General features: G+C 31.7%; 1 protein-coding gene across 1 annotated transcript in view; it reads right to left on the reverse strand.

The window, feature by feature from the left end:
- Nucleotides 1–21,496, reverse strand: part of LOC119634159 (mannosyl-oligosaccharide alpha-1,2-mannosidase IA) — a 46,842-nt gene extending 25,346 nt beyond the window's left edge. Inside the window, exons 1-2 of the mRNA XM_038028131.1 lie at nucleotides 21,429–21,496; nucleotides 12,150–12,790 (exon numbers count right to left, since the gene is read on the reverse strand). Coding sequence (XP_037884059.1) covers nucleotides 12,150–12,785 — 636 coding nt within the window. The 5' untranslated portion in view covers nucleotides 12,786–12,790; nucleotides 21,429–21,496. The remainder of the gene's footprint in view (nucleotides 1–12,149; nucleotides 12,791–21,428) is intronic.
- Between the last annotated feature and the right edge of the window lie 309 nt (nucleotides 21,497–21,805).

Genomic DNA, 21,805 nt, shown 5'->3' on the forward strand with positions numbered 1-21,805 from the left:
GTACGATATCATTATTTTTGTCATCGGCAACATGTTTACCACAAATACAGACGGACGGAGAAGAATGATTATGGCAAATATATCTATACTTTTTACAGGAGTCTCCTCCAAGGCTTGTTGCTGGGTGGATGCAAACTTTTTGATGAAACGAATATAACTTCTTGCCTCGGCAGTGATTATAGAAATTGTAAAGCATTTTTTTAATTGTTGGTCGTAAGTTAAACTTTTGCATTTACGGTTAACGTATTTGTAAGCCGATCACGTTTTTTATTCAGTTGAATTTTAAATTGTTTTGGTAAATATTTTCTTGAGCTTTTAGGATAACAACTTTTTATTTAGTTTGCGGTTTTTTTGTCTATTTTGGGAATACATGTAGACGAATGATGTTTATTTTCATAACTTGTGTTTTTTGATTTGTAAACCTCATTCGTTCAGGCGATGCCGTTTACACGTTTAAATCCGTGGTCAGGTCAAGAATGGCTATAGGAAAAGGTGTGAGGGCAAAGAAAGCCTACGTTAAGTTACAGGTTTAACTTACGTTGAGCAGAGAGACGAAAAGACAGACTGAAAAGTTTAAATTGACGGAGTCTAATATGCCCCCTAGGGGATGGGGGTATATAGAGAGCTTCAAGAATTAGGTTGACGTAAATATGGATTGGAAGATAAGTGCATATGCAACGGCCGCAACGTCAAAAACTTAATTTGATTAATAGCTGCTCGGAAGCGAACTCTTTTTACCTCTTGCGTGTGTTTATGTAGAAGCTTGCTACTAAATCTTTCTATCAAGACGAAAAGAAGCAAATTGGTTGCCTAAGCTTCCGAGCGATGGACAAGCAATAGAAAAAAGGAAAAGACATAGTTCAATCGTTGTTGATGAATGAGACTTGGTCCACTACGAATTGATAAAGATCCGAAATTCGTTTAATGGATGATTTTTTTCTGTTTACCTTTTCTCACGATTTTCGTTTTGAAAATAAGAAGAAGAAAAACCATATTTAGTAATTCAAGGCGAAAACCAGACTTTGTTTTCCAATTATTTTTCCTTATGCATGTGGCATAGAATTTTAGTATAATATAATGATTCTCTCGCAATATATTGAAAACAGATTTATGTACATGTGCCTCCTAGTTCAAGGTGTTATGAGAAACTTGTTACATCGCCATCGGTTAGTAAAGAATAAAATTTCTTGAGATAAGATAAGCGATTGTCTCAGCACTTTGGGAAATAATGCTCAAACTTCAGATTACGTTAGAAAATTGACGAACTTAAAATTATTAAAATTTTATAAAATTATAAGTTGCAATTGCAAGGGGAGAGATTTTGATAATATCTTGCACCGTAACCAATGTGGGCTATAAGGAAAAAAATCTTATAAGCATTTGCGATGTGCTAATAAAAATCCTTCACGACATTGGATAAAAGTAAGCGGTGTTCATAGTGCAAGATATATAAGTTCGGTGTGTTTCAATAAATGCGAGTTCGAGTAGTCTCGCGTTTACTTTGTAATTGATTTCATCAGACGGACAGACGGATCGACGGGCGGCAATAGCACCTAAAGGGTTAAATACAAAAACCAATTGACAAAACCCAGAAAATGATAGGAATCTTAAGGTGTATACATAAAAATACACCTGATTCGTCTCAAGTTAAAATTTTTTACTTAAGCCCCTACAAAAAAAAAAAATTATTTTCCTCTCATATAAAACGTAACCTAAAACAACGAAAACGCTCTTTGATAAAAGAGCAAGCAAAAAAAAAAAACTTTTTCCCTAAACCCTCTGATATAAAAGCTTTTGAAATATGAACCATGTACATGCGTCAGAAATCAAAAACTCATTTATTTATATTATGTTTACAAAAGCAATTGACGACTTTGAGGCTTCTATTTTCTACATCATGTGACGCATAGAAAGGGTACTAAAAAGGCATACATACAACAACAAAAAAGGGAACGTAATTTTTTTTGAAATTTTTTTTTTTTTTTATGTAGGATATACGTATGTATATATAAAAAAAAGCTCGAACAAATGGTAAGATGTTTTGCTTTCATAACGAGCCTTACTACTCTGTATGAAATGAAAAAAAAATAAAAATAAATAAAAAAAAAAATAAATAAATAAAAAAAAAAATTATAATAATAAAAATAAAAAAAGAGAAAATGGAGAAAAAAAATGTTATATGCATAAACAAACAAAGAAACAGGGCTTTCAGAATTATTTGAATACAATTTCTTTACAAGTTTGCATGAGGCTACAAGCCTTGAGACCGTCATAAATATGCCAAACAAGGTGGTCCAGTCTGAACATTTCATCACTTTCTACTAGGCACAGTGAGTGCATTTTCGGTAATTTTTTGTAAATTAATTGTAAATACCACGCCTTATATGCATCAACAATTATTTATATAATGATCATCTTCTTTAAATTATGAGCATTACAAGTAAGTTAAGTATTTACTTAAATTGTGGCTCTTTCATCATGAGTCGGCATTTATTTTACCGATCTTGGATATGTAGAAGATTATGAAATGTTTGCAATAAATTGAAGAACTCATAAATTGCATGCATATCTCTGATATGCATATATATATATTTCAAATTTCAGGAAAATGTTTAAAACCATTACGTAACACAATCATTTGTTATCATTTTTTTTGGCAATCGTGCTTTCCGTACACGCTTTCAAATAAAAAACGCCTTTTATTCGTTTTATGTCATTCAAAAATAATATGCAATGCGACCAAGTTTTGAACTCACATCTCCAATAGTATTGAAATTCTGTTAGGCTTTTTGACCTTGCATAAGCCGCCTTAGCTGATAAGCATAAATAGATAAATAAATACATGAATAAATGATATAAAGTGTTTCCATTGCCCAAACTGATATGGAAAAAAATTGAAATATGAAATTTTGCTTGTAAGGCAAAGTTAAACAATGATTATGCACTGTTGACAATAGACACGGCTTCACTTCTCTATAAGTCTAGGGTAACCCGAGTATTATAAAGCTCATCGAATTGAAAAAAGACACGATTTTTATGGATTAGAGTTCAGAATAACATCTTTCGAATAACATCTATCTTGCATGACTTACTTTTGCAGAGTGTAAGAAATAATATAATGACAATAAGCCACGTGTTGAGCTTATATTGAAATAAATTTTTTCTTATTCCTATTTTAGATGCTTTGTAGAATAGGAAGAAAGAAAAGTTTTTCCTTAAAATTTCGATCTCTTTCCGAGCGTTCCGGAGAGACTATCTGTGTGCAAAAGAAACGAATGCGGTTCCTCCTAATGCCTAAACTGGACAGGTGTTCTTAGACAATAACAACAATTCTAAATGAAAATGTATTGAAAAAATGCGAGGCGATCGCGAAATAAATATGAAGCTTAGAACGACTCCACCTTACTTGGGTGCTTCTGCTAAGAAATTAAAAGCGCGTAATGAAAATTTCGCAGTTAATTATGAATTCGTGCATGAAACTACAAATGTTACTTCCGGTTACCTTGTCATTTCGCAATATGTGAAATGCAAATATACGACCTTCTATTTGACAGATGATGTAGCCATAGGGCATTCTTATTATCATATTAATATGATAATTGGTGCGAGCACATTTGACTTTCAAAACAAACACCCACTGTAAGCATGAAAGCGCATCAACCCAAAATGAACGCGATAGACAAAGACGAACATTTAATAGAGTTTATATATAATTAAAATTATCATCAGTTTCTTTTTTATTTCTATTTTTTTTTTTATTTTGATATTACCTTATGGTATTTATCCTAATTACTTTTGACGGTAAAATTCATTCACAATTTATCGAGTGAGCAAACCACGGAATGTAAACCATTTTACAACATTTATCAATTATAGAAATATTTTATCGCAATCCACTGTTGCAGTTGATAAGTTTACAAGAGATGATTAGAAATTTTGCAAACGTTTGTTATACTCGCTTGAGTATGTAAGCGATTAGAATATATTAGCAAATAGTTCGTCTCCGGGTATGATTCAAATATTCCATAGTAGGATTGGAGACACTTAAAAGATTATATATAACATTCCCCAGGGATCTGGAAAAAGTCTATACCATGTCCTCCAAAAATTGAAGAGAACTACTGATGAGAGTCACACAACAAGACTCGATTCGGAAAGATAGTTTCAAGATGAGTTGCAAGAGTATGCATAATTTTCTTACTCAGTATAGTTTTTTTACGTTCTTTCGTTTTCAATTCATCGACTTGCGATTTGAAACGAGAAGAAAAATTAATTTTTCCCCTAATGAATATAAGTATGAAAATGAATCAATAAGCGGCATGAGGGAAAAATTTTACTCATATTTATATTGTTCTTAAATTTTTTGTGATTCTTTTATTATGTAAACCAAAAAGTTGAAATTCATTACAACTTTCCAAGTTATGTGCAAAGGCGATGATGATGTGAAAATACTGGAAATTTTATGACGCGCTGATAAAATGCCTGAAAATTTCTGCCATATTCTGCTTACTGAAAATTATTTACATAAAAGCACGTAACATATAAGATCCGTAAGGGATAGTTGCCTTGTATATATGTAAATTTTATACGTACATACAAAATTGTACAATTTTTTCTGTTTTTTTTTTTTTTTTTTTTTTTTTTTAATTTATCACAAATATATATATATATATATATATATATATATATATACATATATCTTATCTTAATGTAATCGAAAGTCAAACTATAGGAATTTGAATTTTTATAGCCATAGTCGCAAATGCATTAAAAATTTGTTATTTAATTCTGATCTAAGATGACAGACAAACTTGAATATTCTAAATTTTCACGAATGATTCACTTTAAGTTTGGACAATCCAACCAACATAGCATCGGAAATGATCATTTAGTTGCATATATCTTGTTTGTTTGTTACTTTGTGCTACCATTATTATTGACGCAGAAGTAATTATTAGATTTTATTAAATTTCATCAGACGATTTGGAAAAGAAGTATTTGTGTGCCTTCAAAAATACTTGCTTAGCCTGTCAAGAAATTAAAAATAATTGAAAAAAGTAGGAAAGTTATATTCGGCGGCAGCCGAATCTCGCCTACTCATCACTATGCTTTTCGCATTCTACTCTCCAAGTTCTTTTATTTGATACCAACATCGCTGGTATTATTAAGAAAAAATTAATCGACCAAGTTGCGGTGTCTATCATGTTATTCACTTTAACGCATTAACCCATTTTCAGGCAGATAATATATTTTCATTTGATAAAATAATTTTAAACATTCTTGCCTTGTTTGCCTGCCTTATAATAAGTAAACGAAAAGCCTCAAAAGAGTGAAGAAAATATAACTTTGTGTGGGCATGACCGATTTTTCTCATTTTTATACGCAAAGAGAAGAGTGGTTTCGGAAAGTATATGTGGAGCCTACTATCTTTTACAATTTCTGAGCAATGAGCAAAAACGGCATTGCGTTCAGTTTATCTTCCACTGCGGGCTTCTGCTCTAACCAATTTGGCCCATTCTGAATACCAACGTGTATGCAAAAGCTTCTCATGTTTCTAACAAATTTATTGTTGATATCTTCATTTTTGCAACCAGGAGAACACCACACAGACGCACAGACGGACAGACATTGGAAAATTAATTCAGAATTTCACGCTGAGCAAGAATGTTATCGACATTATATGGTCTCCTAAGCTTCGTTTTGTGCGTGACATACATTATGAAAAAAAAATAAATCCTACATGCTGGTGGGTATAATAACAACAATTTTTGAATTTTTTTGTCCTTTAAAGTAAATACAGAGAGCAGCGCGGATATATTGATTAAAAAAAATAAAAAAATAAAAAACTTTAATAAAAAACTTTAATAAAATCTTGAAAAATTCATTGCGACAGTAGTGGCGACCGACTCAATTTACAAAACTTATCGATGCATACGCTTGAGATGGTGGATTCGGAGTTGCCTCAAGATGAACGTAACTTTTCTTGTTATTACGTTGATAAACAATTAGGACACTTGAGAAAAGTTTATTCACTTTTACAGAAAAAAGCTCTGCATATGGAAAGTTGTTCCTGGAATTTATTACGAGATAAAAGACGTTTATTGCAAGAAATTAAAAGACAGAAATAGTAAATTGTCCGCTTCAACTATTCAGTTTTATAAAATTTCTGAGAAAAGTTCCAAAATTTAATTAAGACAATTTATAAGGAAGCATAACCCGTTTCATGCACATACATTGTCTTTGCAGTCATCTACCTGGCAATTGTTTATCAGCATGTTGATGAGTATTTTTTTTGTGCTAGTGAAACGCATGGCCATAACAATCTCAAGCTCAAGTTTCTTATTGTTATCTGTTACAGGTCATAAGGTGTTCTCGAAAAACAAGTTAAATTTTGCAACTTTTTGACAAATCGAGCGATACTCACACAGACAGACTTAGCTATCTTCAAATGGAATCTCTCTTGGCTTGGATGTTGTGATGCGATTCTTAGAAAAGAGGGACACGGGGCAAAACGATGGGTAACGTAAGCAATAACAAGCCTAATATATCTTCATATTTCAATGGTAGTTATAAAATTAATTCACCTAAGAGAATATGTAAAAAAGTTAAAGCATCGTCCCGTGTGTTCTGTTTATACGGAAAAAGATTACGAAACGAAAGCAAGTTAAAAATGTGAATATGCACACACACACACACATATGCATGTTCATTCTAAATACATATATGCAGTTTTATACTTTGAAATTAAATTATAAACATGCAGCAGTACGTATGAGTAACATTGAAACACATAAATTGCTCAGTTCAGTTGTGTATACGTTCGCTTTGCGAAAAAGGAATATTGAGTGCAAGCAAACAAATCTTTTATCTTAGGGAGAATTTTTTTTGAGGTCGTCATCCTTCTAGGTATGCCCACACTATCAAAACGCTTGCATTATCCCATTTTAATTCGATCTAGATATGTCCGTCTCTTTGTTCGAACGTATAATATATGGGTAACTGTCGCAAAAATTGCGATGTTCCGCTTATAAATTCGTATTGAAAATGAGCCAAATCAGTCAAGGACACGCCTACAGTACATTAAAAACAAAGCACGAACACCTCTGGCATATACGATAAAAATTTCCACATATAGTATTGGTATAAAAAAGAGAGAAAAAAAAAAAAACGACGACCACTCCTACTCAATATCATGGAGTATGAAATTCAAATTTTTTTTATTTATTTATTTTTTTTTTTATTTGTTTTTTAAGAGAAAATGATGTGCGCTGTGTGGGTGTAAAAGTTTCGTCTACATTCGAGTATAATTCTCTTAGTCGTTCTTGTTTTTTTTTTTTATTATAAACAAAAAAAACTTTATTGAAAAACTTTACTAAATCATGCAAACTAACCGAGCAAAAATAAATTTAAAATTAAATGAAACAAAGAAATATATTATAAAAATAAACTCAGTTTACTTTCAATGTACGTTAAATTAAAAAAGTTAAATAATATGTTATTACAGGCAATGAACTTGAGACATTTAAATAAACAAAATTTTTAATATAAATTTTTTTGTAACCATAACATTTGCCAAAAAAAAAAAATTTTGATAAAAACCTTGTTTTGACTTTTTGTTATCTATATACTTTAAAAAATGCGAACACGTTTCGTGGCTTGTTAGGTTATGCATATATGTATTACAAAAATGCGAACAATTACATATGCATAGGTTTTTATACTCTACACCACTTGTGGTGTGGTATAGGGTATATTAAGTTTTTTACGGGCACTTATAAGATCTAGGAGAACTTGAGATAGACCCACCATATATTAGACTAAGCCTGTCGGTCCGCCTATCCATCTGAGGTCTGTCCATCTATTCTGACCGGATTTCACGAAGGAAATTGCTTAATAATATAGAACAACATTCAACATTCCAAGTTGGAGTGAAAATTGTGGATAAATTTGGTCAAGTTTTCGAAACCTCTTTCTAAGGGAACTTAAATGTTACATTGTAAAATGGCCTCGTTTTCAAGACGTCTTCATGAAGACTCTTTTTGTAAAAATTACATAAAAATTAGTTTTACCGAATTTGGATTCCGTAGAATTATTTTATAAATCTTTCTTTATATTCCAAAAGGGTCTAAAACTTGTTTTCTATGAATAATTTTTCTTGTTTTCTAAGAAAAATTTATCTTTAATAAATCAATTTGAATTTGAATCATATAAGTCTATCCTCTAGATCGCACCTTATATAGGGCTTATCATGTAAGCAAAATTTTTGTATACCGACAAGGTCTAATTTTTGATTTACTATGACGGACGTAACCGGAATATAATAAAATTTTCGATAAGGAAATGAAGTTAGCCAAATTTGGACGTTGTTGGCGTTAAAATATCCTTCAATATCAGGACTTGCATGAAAATTATGCATTTACATAAAAATAATATAAAATGTTTATTATAGTATTTATTGATTAAATTAATTGGTCGGCCGGCCTTGTTTCGCTATACCATTCTTAGTTGTTTTCTTTTTTTTGTTTTGGTTCTATTCGAAGAATCAACCATTTGGATTTTTCTAATTGCCATACAAAAAAAATTTGATTGAATTAATTATGCTCACCTGTCCGTTTGTCCTCAAGCTATAAGTAAAAAAAAAAATAAACGAGACAGACATCTGCAACTTTGACAGACATCCTCTTAATTGATTGCCTGATTGAGAGTTGTTGTCGCTGAATACATTTACAAAAATTAAAAATGTTATGAAAGAACAAAATTCCAAAAAAGGATCATTCATAACGTAACATGTCATTAGCAAGATTTCTTTTTTACGTAAAAATATAATAAATTTCTAATCGAAATTAATTCATATGATGAATGCTTGGTTTCGTTAAAAACCAAAAAAAAAAAAAAACAAAAAGAGAAAGAGAAAGAAACTGGAAAAGGTCGTAAAATTGTAAAGCGATTGAATATTAGGGGAACAGAAATCCTTCATAACATAGTGGAACTGTCAGGGACAAGTGCCACTTTACATGCAGAAGCAAAGAAATTAACTGCTTTATTAGTATTTAAACATTGCTCCGGCATTAATAATGCCGTAAGCCCACGATATATAAATTCAGTTTGGCTGATTTAATTCAACCTTAACTGGCGTAATACTTCACCCTTTAACTTATATGTGTTAACGTGTTATCGTTGCTATTTTTTTTTTTTTTTTTTTTTTTTTTTTTTTTTTTGGATAAAATTCAATTTAATTCAAACACCAACACACATTATCTATGATGTTTTGCCAGTTATCGGGTAATTTATGGATTCCGTCCATTTTTGTATCATCCGCCAAATATGACGCCAACTATCTAACAACCAATGCTGTACAGGGGGAAACAGTTCTGGGGATTGTAACACTGGCGAGTAGGCTTGTTGCGCCAGAATTTCCCATTTGAACTGCAATCGTGTATCCTTGACAACTCTTGCAATGTGTGGCCGAGCGTAGTCATCTCAGAGGATGACTTTGTGTCTGTTAACCGCCATTGCTAGTCTCTTTTGCAACAATACATTATTGAATTCGTTCAACTGGTTTCGGAAGACATCTACAGTAACAGTATTGTTCCGTTTTAGCAGCTCGTCATATAGTACACCTTACTGATTCCAGCATAGGGATAGCAAAATTTCATGGTCGTTGAATGTTCCGTTTCGGTGTCGATATGGATATCTCTTCTGGACTAACCCGTGACGTTTTGCGCTAGAGGTTATCGTTCTAGATCCATTTATCATCGCCAGTCACAATACGCCGCAGAAATCTGTGCTTTTTTGCCTGGAAAGCAATGAGACCGCAATGTTGAAACAGTTCTGAATGGCATTTTCAATCAATTCGTATGAAAGCCATTTTCCCATCGCATGTAAAAGTGTAGAAACAATTGATTCACGAACTGCTAAGCTGTTTGAAAGCTCTTTGGAAAGTTTTGGGCTGAGTTTTCGTTCAAGACGTCTGGCAGTTCATTGTGTTCGCATTTTTACCGTTCGTTGTCATTGAAATCAACGTCATCTCTTTTAAAGCATTGCAGTCAAAACAGACAATTGGGATATGGCGGAGCAGCATCCATCACTATAAGCTTCTTTCGGCGGCTGATTTCTTCAAATCAAACAACAAAACTAATGAATGCCGAAAATATTATTTTGGGCGTTCCATGGTTAACGCCCAAATAACTCAATAATACTAAATGAAAAATCATCGCTTTATGTAGATAATGGTCGAACTCATTGAATTTATGTATGGTATGTACGTTGATACTTTGCATTACTTTATTATTTTCGCCAGTAGATACCGCTGATCAGAATAGATGCAAGCACCAATTAATTTACATATGTGGCTTCAAATTTTTTTTTTTTAAGAAAACTCTTGCATTCGCCGTCCATTCTTCTTTTCCACTTCCATCAATCATATAATCATCATGAATAAACACAAACAATCATATAAAATGATATGAAATTGGAAGGATTCTATGTGACTCGTACGCATAATTTTACTTTTACTTTTTAATGTTGTTTTGATTACATTACACCACTACACATATATATATATATATGTGCATGTTATACTCAATAGTTGAATTAACAAAGCTAACAAAGACAAACTATGCTAGCACAGATTGTTCTCATTCGCAGAGGTATCATATCTTTTTTTACGCTTTCATTACAAGGAAATAAAAAAATTAATATTCGCTTGTCGTCGAATCTTTTATACACCGTCATCATGAAAGTGGACATTAGCCGCATATGCAACGGATGTTCGCACATTTCAGTTCGATGTCAACTGATCAGTTGAATATTCTGTTATTCCTCTAATAATCAGATCAATGCCATCAGATATTATTGATAGCACTCCTCGGCGAGGATTGCATAGGATTGGAGCAGTTTATAACAAAATTTGTTCACTAGATGCCATGCCATGAATATTCGATATTTTAAAAAACCCATTCCCGATGAATGGGTTTGACATGTGTAAACACCAAGGAAGGAGATGGAAAAAATCTTAAACACAACCGGCAATGGGCGTAGAAGTGATCAAAACCAGTAAATCAAGTAATTACTTGTATAATGCATGCCTGGTATGAGTGGAAGTAAAAGAAAAAGCATCCTATTCACATTCACTCCTATTCCACCACTTGATTGCTTTCAAGCTCTATACTATAATATAAGGCCAACTTTGGAGCGATTTGAAAACAAATTTTCATATCGAAGATATTGTTTTTTTGTTCTTTTACATTAACTCTTCGAAAAGATGGCTCACTTAATTCAATAGAGTATTTTTGGTTTGTTGTATGAGGCACAAAAATGCGTCTTATAGTTGTACGATAAAGGAAATCTTGCAAAAACAAAAAAGAAGATTTACTATGTCAAAGGTGCCACACCCCATTGAACGCGTAAGGTAATATTACTGCTCCTTAACACTGAAGTAACGATCGACTCGGATTTTTAAATCCTTTATAAATTGCTTGCACCTTGTGTGTGTGGCTTAGTTTAAATCATGTAACGTTTCATCGTGTTTTCCTTTGACTCTCCCGCAGATAAATGTTGCAATGGAAATTTGTGTGCATATATATATATATATATATATATATGTCTAAATAGTTCTATGCATAACTGCCAAAATTGTGGCCTCACACGCAATGAAACACTCAAAATGGAACTCGATGTATTTCTATTTCGCTTTTTTTTTTTTTTTTTTGTTTTTTTGAACTACAAGGTTTGACACAAAAGCAATTCACTACAAGTGGTTTGTTTGGGTTACTTAATATAAGAAGACGGAGAAAAGGCAAAAAAAAAAAAAAAAAAAAAAATACAAAATAAAATAAATAAAAAAAATAAAATAACCAAGTAATATAAGAGCAAAAATATAAGAACACTTGTACATTTTTTATAGTATGATGATGATGACAGAGAGAGAGTGTTTGAGTGTCTATTTTTCATTTGCTCTTCAAAAGAAAAACGTAAATAAATGTTTCGATTTGATTGCTCTATGATAAAAAGATTTAAAGACACCGCCTAGATAATGCGTATGGCATTTATTATATGGCTTCAAGTTTATAAAATAACTAAATAAGATATAAATATAAATAATAATAATAAAAAAAAAAAAAGAAAAAAGTAAATAAACTTCCACTCACCTTAACAATACGATCACGTCTCGTATAATCGATCATGGAAATAGTTTTATCAATTATCGGATAACATTGTGATGCTATTATTGAGACATTGTTTCGACGATCGACATTATTTGTTACATTTAACATTTTATTTAATGATTGCGAAGACGAACTGTTAACAGCAATCACTTCGTGCACTAATAGTGTGTTAACATTTCTATCATTTGCTAAGAATTTGTCAGTTTGCCAATTATTAGAGACAGTGTCACCATAACTGCCATCACTATTCAACGAAGACATTTCATGACGTATTTGTGCGGCATTACGCGTCTCACCGGCTGGACTTAATGATGATGTCAATAATCGACTGGTGGTAGTGGGTGTTTTAAAATTTTTGCTATCATTTGTGTTAAACGTTGACTGTTCAAATCTATTTATATTTTTTGGATGATGATGATTAACATAATCGTATTCCGCATGCACTTGATTATCATTTCCGCTCATTACGCTATCACTAGCGACTTTTTCATTTAAACGTATAATATTCGATAAATTTATGTTATTAATAAGAGTGATGCCACACAAAGCGACCAATACGATAACGAAACATATGCTTCCAATTAAAAACACGGGGGTCTTTGAAATTTTCATACACATGATGGCTGCCGATTTGTTTAAATGTTATTTGATTTGATTTATTACCAAAAAAAAAAAAAAAAAAATTAAAAAAAAATTTATATATATAAACAAAAACAACAAAAAAAACTTGCCACAACAAACGGATTTTTTAACCGTTTTTGTCCTTTTATTTTTTTTTAGGCTCAGAAATGATTTTTAAACTCTAGAATAAAATAAGCAAGCAAATTCAGTGAGAAAATAAAGATGAACTGGGATGTTCTTTCCCTTTGAAATATAACATAAATATCTATATGTAATTACTGAGGGAAGAAAAGGGTTCATAAAACACTTGTAGTTGTATATAACGAATGAAATGCTATCTATCCACGATAGACGATTCTTTAAATTTATGGCTTTATTGTTGTATGTCGCTTGAGTATACCGCAAGCACACATATACATACATAATCACACGTTCACCTACTCTCCACTTTTGAAACTACTTTTGTAAATGTCACTTACGCATACATGGATAGATTTAACCGCACGATTGTGAAAATACGTGATGAGGATTTATTTAAAGTATCCTACCGTGCAAACATATATATATATATATATATATATATACTCTCATGTATTTTGCATTTATCCTCATATCAAAATGAACGTAATAATGGAGAAAAAAAAACTTATGTGTCTTTATGTGTGCGTGTATTTGTGCATGTATGCATTACATGCATTGTGTTGGGTTTCGTTTGATTCAGTTCAGTTATCATCATCGCATAATAGGAAAATGAATGCAGGCAAATAATGAGTGTCACAGTTGTGTGCGTAAAGCAAACAATTACACACGTATGTAGATAAAATGGATGATGCGTATATAGGTAAGTGCGCCTGTGTATGAGTATGCATACGTGCATGTATGTATGTATGTGGAATGTGCATACGTATGCGTGTGTGTTCGTGAGTGTTTGCACAATCCACACATAAACAATTAACCTGAAAGCCTTCTTAATGACTTGAGATAATTTTTGCTTCAATTATCTGTTACAATGTTTTTTAAATTCACAAAAATTTAAAAACATAAAAATGATATTTTTTACTCTTTTTTTTTTTTTTTTTGTTCAAAATTAGACTTAGGTTTGGGACACACTAAAAAACTAAAAATAGTACTTGAGGATATTCTAAAGCATTCCTTTAAACGCTATAGAAATATTAGGAAGCGGCAATACCGCGCTCATTTTCGCAATGTGTCATCATCAATTTAAGGGGATCTGCGGCGCGGGAGTGCATTGGTACAAATTTGAATTTAAAAACAAATAAAAACATTGTAATGGGATAAGGTCCACCATTAGCCAAGTATCCTAGACTAACCTACAGTTATTCATATAGCGATTTCCAAAGCATGGGAAGCAGTCGAAAAAGTGATCGTATCCGAACCGTTTTCAATAGCGTTCATGTACAGATCAAAATAGGTCAGGTTCATCTAGCGCATCAAATTTCATCACAATATCCATATAATTGCGACCTGTATGCTTAACCAAAGAATCCAAGACAGACAGACAGACAAGCTTATATCGATTCAGAAGGTTGATTCCGATCTGAGAAGGCGCTTTCTGGGTGATGCATACACCAGCCTAAAAAAAAAAAAAAATCATGTCATCTACACCACATGGCTATAAGTAAGTTAGAGGAGAAGTAGGTAGAACTTTTTGGGTTCTTTACCGAACAAGTTCAATTTTCGAGCAAAGAAAGTCACTCTGTTTCTTATTAAAAAAAAAAATGCTTACATTAACGTAGCAAAACAACCTTATGTCCTTTTTGCGGGACGTTATTTTAACAATACTGCCAAAAAGTAAGTCGAAAGGAAAGAACGAAAATTGTAGAACTTATTCCTGGGGCGGTGCTTAAAAATCGTGTTTCGTGAAAAAAAAAAAAAAAAATTTCAAGTGCCTGTATACCGGCCATACAATGTATAAAATGCATTTATGTTCATAAAATTGCATTCTTAAATCATTTGACATTTTTTTAAGCCCACAATAGTCTTCTGTTGACCTTCTTGACAATTTAAGGGACAATTAAAGCCAATTAAGACAACTAAGAAAATTATATTCGATTATAACCGAATCTTAATTGTAAAATATAGGATAAGGATAAAAAAAAGTAAAAACTAAATATTCAAGGTGTGTAGCAAGGCGTGCGACTGAGTGATATTTCTATTTTCAAAATAATATATTTTTTGTCGGATAGGCTTGTGGGCGTTGCAGGCATGCCCTTTTCAAAACTTGGATCGTTTTAAAGTTCTTTTGCAAGTTTGTAGGCGATATCTTCATTTTTGCTAACGGGAGACTATTTACCACAAATACTACACCGTTGGGCAGACTGACATATGGACAAATACACGAGCGGACATGTTTCCTGCATTTCAAATTGAATTGAAATTGATCAAGAATTTATATACGTCATGAGAGTTTTGAAGCTTAACTCTGCTCGTTGTAAAGGTATTGAGGTAAAAATTAAATTTTGTCACACTATAATATTGGGTAGCCGTGATTAGTTCATTTTACTATACATACATCACCCACAGAATATACATTTAGAGTAATGCGTATGAGTAGTAATAAGCAAAAATTCCATTTTTTTTATTCCTCTTGAGAAACCGAAATGTTTTTAATTTACGAAGTGCTGTACGCTTGTCCTTCGACCAATTTTGCCCATTTTCAATAGTAACGTGCGTGCAAGAATTTCCAACGTTTTTCTTAAATTTTAAGTCTCATTTTTGCAGCCAAATGAATGTCTACAGTCGACACTACACAGACGGACAGACGGACAGACGAACATGGTTAAATCGATTCAGAATTTGATGCTGATCAAGAATATATATATATATATTGCGCCGCGTCACTAAAGCTTCCTTTTGCGCGTTCCAAAATGGTGATGGGTATAAAAGAAAAACTGATATTTTGAAAAAATCATAGTGACTTACCCCGTTAAGACAATATGCAAACAAGTTAATATATATAATTAGAGAAATGAAGAAAAAAAAAATCAAAAAAGCGCTTTAACTTTTCAAGTATATGAATAGAACAAAGTCAGAGAATATAAATACATGGACACATGTAGACACGCGTTAGTTGATTGAACGAGCGGATCCTGTAATAAAACCGGAAACAAACAAACCATCCGGTATGTTAACTGAATATTTGGTTGTTTAAGTTTGCTTTCCTCTCTCATTTATAGACGAAGGAAACGAAACACAAAAAAGAAGAAAAGATTACAATGAAAACAAAATATAAATAAGCTTCATATATATATATATATATATATAGATATACATAGATATACAAATATATATATATATATCTATATATATATATATATATATATATCATATATATCATATATATCATATACTTCATATATATATATATATTTATCCTTGGGGTGATTTTTTGTCATCAAGTGCACAGGATGTTTGCCGGGAGGGTTTACTCTTTTTGATGAGTGAATTTTAATATTTAATTGGCACATTAAACAGCTTAGCAAATAATGTAAATGAAATTCTTTCCTCATCTGAGTTTTAAAGAACAGGAAATGCAAATTTTTATGCGTAATTTTTCCTAAAGTAGTTATCGTAAATCCAACTATCGGAGCATGATCTCGAATTATGGTTGACTAACTATGGATGTTGGAGGAGAGCATTTACTTTGAAACTTATATCTATCCAGTTAGTTAATAGTCAATAAAGTCTAGTTAGTTCTTTCACACTAATTTATCACTGATTTTAATCAAACGTATGAATAAATTTCTTTTATTTTTTTTTTTTTTTTATAATTTACCAAAAATTTAATTTTTCACACATTGGGAGAAATTATATACCGAAAATGTTTTGAGTTGCCGTTGCTTGTTGTTGTGGCAGAATATCAAAAGGTCGATCTCTTGATTACCAATGTGACTTCTTTATATATAACAGCAATTATTTATTATTTATAATAGACCATCTAATGGATTCCATTGGTGACTAGATACTGGGATAACAAGAAATTACATAGAAAAAAATTTTCTTTTCGCAAAAGTTTAAAGCTCGGTTTATCTTTTTATTCTTACGTTTTCTAACCGTTGATTGTAAAATTAATTTTGTATTATAATTAATATAAATAGAAATCATTTAAGCTATATACTCGACCAACGAATCCTTTTTTGAGTGTAATCATAAAAATGAAAGCTTTTTTCCAACGAACAGTCTCGTCATCATAAGAGTCTAGATTGCATCAATACTACGGCGAAGAATCAGACTTGATGGCTCTAAAGTTCAATGTTTCTGTTTTATCAAACGAACGTTTTCCGAGTGCTTGGTGGTAGCATTCTTCACATAACGTCGCCCGCCGTAATCTAAGTTCATCCTCGAGACGACAGAAGGACAGAAGGTAGAGATTTACCCATGATCGAGCTATCTTACATTATTCAGCAAATTAATTAATTTTATGAAGCTTCTGACGCGTGCCTCGTGATGTTATCGATAGGTTGACTGCAATAATGAAAACCTATTTATTCTTATCGTAGTGGTGAACGTAGGCATATATATGGCGCTAACCGTTAAAACGGAACTATTTTCATTAGTTCTTGTCCACTAATCGATAGTCGGCGATCATATATTGTACATATGTACAGTGATTAAGTTAGATTTACAAATCGTGTAACAGTGAAGTCTACTTTGACGACATTATTTGATGGTGGCTGTGGAAAGGTCAAATCTATGAACGACACTGCGAAAGCTAATCTACGATAAAAAGTTGAGAAGCAAGGAACTCTCTAAAAAATAAATTCGCATAGATACATATGCATATCGCTGTGCAGCTAAAATTACTAAAATTATCCTCATACAGTCACTCTTGATAGAGGAGAGAAAGAAATTATAATTTTTTAAACACAGAGTAAGTAGATTGCGTCAAGGGTATTAGGATTTGAAAGTAATTTCCTTGCATTGCATTTTATTGATATGCACACTTTGCTTCACTTATGTTTTTATGCATTTATCTAAGAATACTATCAGTCAGTTAAGCTGCATCTCTTAATAAAATTGTTTTTACTAAAACCGAATGACCTTGAACATGTATCATACAAATGATCGTCTGCATATATGTAACATATATATATATATACATATATATTTTTACTACATATTACAGCTTTTATTATTTCTCCTTGTACTTTTCAATTTATTGGAGAAATATCGTAAAATATTGGAAGCATATATAAAATATATATTTGCGTTGACACAAACTCATATATATATATATATATTTCACTATTACCTTTCAAGGCGAGCTGTTCAATATGTTCTCCACAAAGACGAAGGGACATTTAGATAAACATCGCCATACACATACACAGGCCTATATTGATCTGCTTATGAGAATTCTTGAAAAAAGTTTCTCTTTTGCGTTGTCTTTATATTTGTTGTCAAACGGCAAAACTATATATTCATTATACCCTATACCTTATTTATGTTAAAAGGTTATATTGAGTTTGTGTGGATATATGCAACACCCAAAACGACTTGAAACAGATCCAACTTTTATTAGCATTTTTTTCCCGATTCCCGATAAACATTTTCTGAATCGATCTAAGCTTATCTGTCCGTCTTGTATTCTTGTGTTACACACACTTACAGGTCGCAATTATACGGATATTTTGACGAATTTTGAAAGGAAAATATAGATAGAACGCTATTGAAAACGATTCAGATCCGATCACTTTTTCGACTGCTTCCAATATAATACCTTACTTTAAAAAACCGCTATATGAATAATTGCAGGGTAGCCTAGGATACTTAATGATGGGCCTTATCCCATTACAATGTTTTTACTTGTTTTTCAATTCAAATTTGTACCAAGGTACTCCCGTGCCACAGCTAGCTACCCTGGTCCGTCTGCTATTCTCCAACAATGTGCTGATTTACTACGTGGTCTCCTTACACGTATTTTTAATGTTTGTTTGAAAAAATGTCACTAACAAACGGTTCGGAAAAAAAAGTTTGATTTTTCGCATTTATAAAAATGGATTGCGGAAACTTGTTGGGAGTTATAGGCGAATTGCCAAAAGTATCCGAAAATTTGGATTTTTCTGATTTGACATTTTCTTGATCTGCGGAAAAAATGCAGTTTCTTGCGTTGACTGACTTATGCCGAAAGGGGAATAAAAATACTAAAAACTTGATCACACACCATTGTGTGTAGGATCTCAAACGAAGTAAGTACGAACGCCGTGTAGATGATGAATATAAATATTATCAATGAATTGCATAACTCTCTGTGGAGAGAACTTTACCCTCAATATTTCATTTTTTATTTTCAACTTTATGTAGGGATGATAGTCACTCCGTTCCGAATATATTTGTAGCCCTTCTTAGTGCTCATGCACTGTATAAAATAAAGAAAATTAATAAAAATCGTTGAGGGTAAAGAGCTTGAAGATCGTGTTTCGGGCGACTAATTCGATATTATTTATTAGATTTTAGACTTGTCAGATTACAACTATAATAAAAGCGAACTAAAAGATGGATAAAAAAAGTGAATATGCGAACAATGAAAGTCACCTTTAATATAAATGCAATAAATTTTATCTGAGTCATATTAGAATTTATAACTAAATATTTAATATTATGTTATATATAATCTTTATAAATTACAGTTTAATTTTTTAATTTATTTTAGTTTAAATTAATTTACGAACGTATTCGTAAAGCCATAGTATAAATATTTTGAATTTATTGGCTAACTTGATAATAATATAAATGTAAAGAGAACTAATGGACGTGAAAAGAGGATTTCGATCAGAGTTCGGGGCGGGGAGGCCGTCAAAGCCAGGAGTAGTTCACAGTTATGGAACTAATCGTATGACACGGACATCCCGTGATTAAGAGGAAAAAAAAAACTCTCTTTTCTCGCTTCTCGCTTGTCGTTTTGTTTTTTTTTTAAACTATGCCTTTTTCTCCTACCCTATCGCTGGTCCCAGCAATTTTTTATCTAATTGTCTTGATATTTTTAATTGCGGATTCAAAATAAGATTCCTTCGTAAACATCATGTATCTTATTCATTGATGTAAGAATTGATTATTCTATAATAGATAAGATAGCTTAGAACTTTGGCTTCTTTTAGGAAAGCGACTTTACTTTTAATAATCAGTGGAGCTTATGTTACCGTTCAAGATTTTAAGCTGATCGTAATAAATGTGTATATATACGTCATCATATATCTGATACAAATTTTTTGTATGCTAATGTTAACCAATCAAAAAAGTATAGTGTGAAATGGCCCGCCTTTAAATACCTAACATTACTTCGCCTAACGATTTTTCCAATAATAATAATAATAATAATAAGGCGTTATAAGGCATCGAAAAAGTATTTCGATCCGAATCATTTTCAATTGCGTTCCTCCTTGGGCCAAAAGCAGATCAGCAGCTCATCAAAATAATTCAAAAACCGCGGACTATAGGTTAAAATACAAGAAAACAAGGCGGACAACAAATGGACAGATAAGGTTAGATCGATTGACAATCATTTTCTGATTCGATCGGTATGATAGACGATAGATATATCTCAATTTTTTCTGGATGTCGCACATATTCGCACAAACTTAATTTACCATTGTTAGTACATTTCTACCCATCCAACTCATGTAGGCTATAAAAGAGAGAGAGAAAAAAAAAAAAATCCAGCGCACTACCATCCTTTGATTATAAGCATAATATAGTGATATTCTAGATGAACTTTATTCACTCTCAATACGAAAGTGTCTGCAGTAATTAAAATTATATCCAACAGATTATCGTGATTGTGAGTAAAAGGATGAGACAATATCAACTTAAACAATATACTGAGAGACTTGTTCAGCTTTATTTAAAATTTCTTTAAAGTAAGATGATAATGTCACATATCCACGTGTAGAATATACATACATACATACATACATACATATAGATTAAAGGACATTAATACGCAGCGTACAAATGTAATAACCGGTGACATTGTACGTAAATGAAATGTAAATGCAAACAGTAACAGAAAGTAGATAGAATGATATCCATGAAGAAAGATATTTTCAACTTATAAGAGATATTATAAAGCAAAGCCTTCATTTTATAAAGCAAAGCCTTTTCACTGCACATATACCGCTGCTGTATATACACATCGTTGTATGACTGCGTATGAGTATCTATTTGTACGAATTATTGTACAACTGCCGTATTTTAAAAAAAGAAACAACAACAACAACAACAACAACTAACTAAGGGCTGATGATGGTTTACCTCATAAATATAAACAAAGTGCAGAAAGGAAAAGAAATACAAAGAAAAGAGGAAAAGTTAACCAAATGGTAGAAAAAAAGCATCCTGACAATTCAAGGTCAAAGGTAATTAAAAGAAGACTTAATTCAGACTCTAGAGTAGAAATGAATGTACGGATATAGGGCAGGCCTGCACAACATATTAACATATATGAACGTATTTATGCACTCATGAATATGTATATATATATATATATATATGTATATATATATATAGGTGTGCACATATGCATGCGTGCATGCGTGCGTATGTACGTGTTTCAACCGTGATTGCTAACAGGCATGCATTTGTATGATATGGAAATTTTAATGAAAATAGAAAATACTTTACACAAATGATCAGATCATCGATTTAAGCTAAAATAAAAAAAAAAAAAAACACTCGTGAAGTTATTGTTTATTATTTTAAAAGAAATTAATTTCATTTAAATTAATACACAATTTTTATGTATTTTTTCGTTGTTTTTTTGTTGTTTTTTTGTTGTTTTTTTATTGTTTTTTTTTTTTTTGTTTTTTGCTCACAGTTTTTGTCCTATATGCATTCACTTATTATTTAACTGTAATAAAACCGCAGTTATTCTAAGTTTACACAAAATGATTTATTTCATTGTAATTGTAAGGCGAAATAAAAAAAAGAAAAAAAAAAAAGAATTGTTTATTAAAATGTTGTTCCGAAAAAACAAATAAAATCAGAAAATACCGCCCGCT

This window comes from Glossina fuscipes, unplaced genomic scaffold (genome assembly GCF_014805625.2).
Source record: "Glossina fuscipes isolate IAEA_lab_2018 unplaced genomic scaffold, Yale_Gfus_2 0, whole genome shotgun sequence".
Lineage (NCBI taxonomy): Eukaryota > Metazoa > Arthropoda > Insecta > Diptera > Glossinidae > Glossina > Glossina fuscipes.